The following is a 4,676-nucleotide window of genomic DNA, read 5'->3' as shown; positions in this document are numbered from 1 at the left end:
GCAGAGCTCCCAAGCCCCACACCAGCTCTTGGCTGGGGACCCGGCTTATTATTCTGGAACACGGCGAAATAATTAAAGCCTCCTCCATTTCCCCTTGCTCATTTGTGCTCCTTCAGCCTGGATTAATGGGTCTCCTCTCCCCAGCACAGACTCATTCCTTATTCCTAATAGCCCATAAATCCCAGCCCCAAAATAACCCCAGCTTTTGCCTGAGCCTGCTGAAATATTTATCCTCTCCCCCCTGCCGCCCCCAGCACCGTCCCCTCTCCAGGGACAGGGAGAGGATCTAATCGATGGCATCGACCAGTGTGGAACTGCAGCTGCTCCAGGCGCGGTGAAACAGCTGACGTCGGCAAGAGGAGAAAAGCCGGGCAGGCACCGCGGCTTCTCCTGACTCCCACGCAGCCGCCGCGGCCTGGCTGTGGTCCCGCAGCAGGATGCTCTCATGCCACCGGCAATTCCCCGTGCTGGTATCTTGCTCCAGGGCCAGCGCATCCCCCATGCTCATATTGGGCTACAGGGCTGGGGCATTCCCCATGCTGGTACCCTGCTCCAGGGCCAGAGCATCCCCTGTGCTGGTACTCTGCTCCAGGGACAACACATCTCCCATGCTCACACTGGGCTCCAGAGCCAGGGCATCCCCCGTGCTGGTACCCTGCTCCAGGGCCAGAGCATCCCCCGAGCTGGTACCCTGCTCCAGGGCCAGAGCATCCCCCGAGCTGGTACCCTGCTCCAGGGCCAGAGCATCCCCCGAGCTGGTACCCTGCTCCAGGGCCAGAGCATCCCCCGAGCTGGTACCCTGCTCCAGGGCCAGAGCATCCCCCGAGCTGGTACCCTGCTCCAGGGCCAGAGCATCCCCCGAGCTGGTACCCTGCTCCAGGGCCAGAGCATCCCCCGAGCTGGTACCCTGCTCCAGGGCCAGAGCATCCCCCGAGCTGGTACCCTGCTCCAGGGCCAGAGCATCCCCCGAGCTGGTACCCTGCTCCAGGGCCAGAGCATCCCCCGAGCTGGTACCCTGCTCCAGGGCCAGAGCATCCCCCGAGCTGGTACCCTGCTCCAGGGCCAGAGCATCCCCCGAGCTGGTACCCTGCTCCAGGGCCAGAGCATCCCCCGAGCTGGTACCCTGCTCCAGGGCCAGAGCATCCCCCGAGCTGGTACCCTGCTCCAGGGCCAGAGCATCCCCCGAGCTGGTACCCTGCTCCAGGGCCAGAGCATCCCCCGAGCTGGTACCCTGCTCCAGGGCCAGAGCATCCCCCGAGCTGGTACCCTGCTCCAGGGCCAGAGCATCCCCCGAGCTGGTACCCTGCTCCAGGGCCAGAGCATCCCCCGAGCTGGTACCCTGCTCCAGGGCCAGAGCATCCCCCGAGCTGGTACCCTGCTCCAGGGCCAGAGCATCCCCCGAGCTGGTACCCTGCTCCAGGGCCAGAGCATCCCCCGAGCTGGTACCCTGCTCCAGGGCCAGAGCATCCCCCGAGCTGGTACCCTGCTCCAGGGCCAGAGCATCCCCCGAGCTGGTACCCTGCTCCAGGGCCAGAGCATCCCCCGAGCTGGTACCCTGCTCCAGGGCCAGAGCATCCCCCGAGCTGGTACCCTGCTCCAGGGCCAGAGCATCCCCCGTGCTGGTACCCTGCTCCCACCCTACCTGTCACTCCCTGCTCCCAGTGAGATGATGCCCAGCTTGGGCATGGGGTATCGGGGGGGATCCTTGTGGATCCCAGTGCATCCCAAGCCCTGTATTTGGGAGAAAAGGCTGGAAGACAAGGGAGGAGGCTGCTGTGTCTCCTGGCTGGAAACCCTTTGCTTGCCGGATTGCAGGCTGTGGGAGGGAGAAGGCCCACGGGGAGCGCAGGACCTGCTCTTCCCAGTCCAAAGCGAAGAGGAGCAGGGTGTGGGGTGACACTAAACTCGGCTTTGCTGGCTCAAGGCACAGTCCCCAAGGAAAACAGGGAAAACTCAGCCAGCCTTTCTCATCATCTCCCACCCCAGGAGGCAGCAGCCTCCAGGGCAGCTCCTGGCCACCAGCCCCCTCCCCGCCTCCCCCAGCCATGGAGGGAGAGGGGGCAAAGCTGGTGGAGCCCACAGCACCTTCTGACCCAGAGGCGGGCTGCCAGGGACAGTCCTGTCCCCCTCCTGCTCCCGGCAGGACCCAGGCATCTCCCAACCGTCACAGAAGCAGGACGTGAGGCAGGACGTGGTGGTGGCAGCAGCTGGGGAGGGCCGGGGGGGGAGGCGAGGAAGCAGCCAAGCATGCAGGACCTGGGAACCCAGTAAAAGGAGAGGTTTTAGTCACACGCCACCTCCCTGCCCTCTCCCAGGGTCCCGGCAAGCCCACCTCCAACTGTGCCGCCATGGTCTGCCTGGGAGGTGCTTCCATGCCTCAGTTTCCCCAGTGCCTCAGTTTCCCCAGTGCCTCAGTTTCCTCCATGCCTCAGTTTCCCCAGTGGAAATCTGGACTGGAAGCAAACTGCTGGGAAAGCGGCGGAGGGGGGCCAGACATCAGCCTGATGCTGGCTGCTGGAGTAGGGGACAATGACCCCCGAGGGGACCCGCACCAGCCTGGGAGCTGCTCGGGGGACACGTCCCCGATGCCCGCAGAGGCTGGGACACGCCATCTCACAGCACGCTGCTGGTCAGGCCACCACCACCGGCGATCGGGGGGCAGAAAAGCCTCACCAAATTGGGGAGCCCTCTCTCCCGGTCCCCATCCCCACGGTCACAGCTTCTCGCTGCAGGCAGCAGCAGGCAGCAGCAGGGGCTGCAGCTCCCAGGACAGTCTCTCTTCCCATCTGCTCGTTAGCAAGCAACACTGAATTTACTGCCGTCAGCACTGCAGAGCCCATACAGCCGCACAACGGCAACGCATCCACTTCAGCAGCGACCCCGCAAACCCACGGAGCTGCCAAATCCCACCAGGAACAAACCCGGAGCCGGACTCAACCTCATCCCCTCCCCGAGCCTGGAGGGGGTCAGGGCTGTGTCCCCGGAGCTGCGGTGGGGAAGGGTCTGAGTTTGGCTCTCAGCCGGGTGGGAATCGAGGGCTGCTCGGGGGCCGGCAAGGGATTTGTGCCAATTTTTGGCAGCAAGAGCCGAGCCCTCGCCGTTGGGCTCGGGGCATCGCCGTTGGGCTCCGGGCATCGCCGCTTTCCCGGCTGTTTGCTCCCGCCTGGGTTTGGAGCGGGGTGGTAGGGAAGCAAGCCAGGTCTCAGCACACTTTCAAAGGGCTTTTATTTATTCACAAAACAAACCCAAACGTGTATAAGAAAAACGGGAGGGGAGGGGGGAAACCCCAGGAATACGCACAATCTAGTATTAACAAAAGAATTGCACAAATAGAGGAGCGAGCGCGGCGGCGGCGGTGGCGGCGGGCGCCCGGGACTTGGCGGCGGCAGCCGGGTCCTGCTCCGCGCCGCCACGCGAGCCCTTCCCCACCCTCGCCCCCCATCGATGACAACACGAAGACCGTTTTGTCCCGTATCCCGTTGGAAATCAGGACCGGCTGATGGCGAAGGCGGCTGATGCTGCAGGCTGGGTCCTTCCAGCTGAGCTGGGAGAGAAACAGCCTTTACCCCAAAGGCACTGCAGCAGGGAGGGACTGAGCTCCCCGATTCGGCACCGCCATCCTCCCCTCACCCTGAGCAGGGATTTGGGGTCTTCCCTAGGGTTTTCCGTCTGCTCCTGCCTTTGTCTGCCAGCTCCCTGCCTGCCCCGGACACCTGGGAACATCACGGAGCAGTCAGAGGTGGTCCGGACCGTGCAGGATGGAGGAAGGATGGGGAGGCTGTGGGGAGCCCGGTCCTTCCTCGCTCCCCAAGGAGGTTTTTTTGGCAGGGACTGGCTGTGCCGGAGTCCCCCAGGGAAGGGAAATCTCGGCCGAGCTCTCCGCAAACCCAGCGGCATATGGAAAAGAAATACAGAGGTGTAAAGGGAAACACGTAGTGATAAATAGTCTGTGAAGCATTACTCTGAGTAGAAATACTTATATGATTGTACCTGTGTTCTGGCATGGAAACTGGGGAGGACTCGGTATTTCTTCCGCCAAAATGAGAAGGAAAACCTGATATTCAGATTGCTGGGAGGTTTGCAAAGCAAATTGCAGAATGGCAGCAACTCACTGCAGAGCCTCTGGAATATCCTGGGTTTATTTCAGCCCCTTTTTACATTTTCTGAATATAATCTAACGTCATTTTCACAGCAGAAAATCCATTTTTCTCTCCTCAGCTCTTCAATGAAATGGCTGATACCAACCAGATTTCACACCGAAAATGGTTTTGTTTTTCCAAGGGGCAGTTCGGGGGGGGAAGGGGGGAGGAGGGAAGCTTCCGCCAGTATTTTAGGAGCTGAGAAAAGCCCCATCTCCACCCAGCTCTTCCCATCCTCAGAGCCCAAACGCCCATGGGAGGACCCAGCCAGTGCCCCTGTGGGGCGAGTGGGGAAACTGAGGCAGAGAGTGAGTGTCCCCGACCATTAGCCAGCGTTCAGCCCCTCTCCATGGGCATCGCCACCAGCTCCCTCCACTGTCCCCGTCCCTCCCCGTACCGGTGTAAGGGTCCCGGCGGGTGGGTGGTCATAGGATGCCGCAGACAGCACCAGCATCCTCGGAGTGGTCGCAGTTATGGACGTCCCAGCGGATGTGGGAGCAGCGCAGCAGCGAGTGCTCGTGGGCCTTGCACTTGAGG

General features: G+C 62.2%; 1 protein-coding gene across 1 annotated transcript in view; it reads right to left on the bottom strand.

Annotated features, from left to right (window-relative positions):
* Positions 1–4,564: 4,564 nt before the first annotated feature.
* SSC4D (scavenger receptor cysteine rich family, 4 domains) overlaps positions 4,565–4,676 on the bottom strand; it is a 9,424-nt gene continuing 9,312 nt past the window's right edge. The window contains exon 8 of the mRNA XM_009885200.1: positions 4,565–4,669. Coding sequence (XP_009883502.1) covers positions 4,565–4,669 — 105 coding nt within the window. The remainder of the gene's footprint in view (positions 4,670–4,676) is intronic.

This window comes from Charadrius vociferus, unplaced genomic scaffold (genome assembly GCF_000708025.1).
Source record: "Charadrius vociferus isolate BGI_N301 unplaced genomic scaffold, ASM70802v2 scaffold54, whole genome shotgun sequence".
In the NCBI taxonomy this organism is placed as follows: Eukaryota; Metazoa; Chordata; class Aves; order Charadriiformes; family Charadriidae; genus Charadrius; species Charadrius vociferus.
The sequence above is the reverse complement of the archived record's forward strand: the minus strand, read 5'-3'. Positions and strand labels throughout refer to the sequence as shown.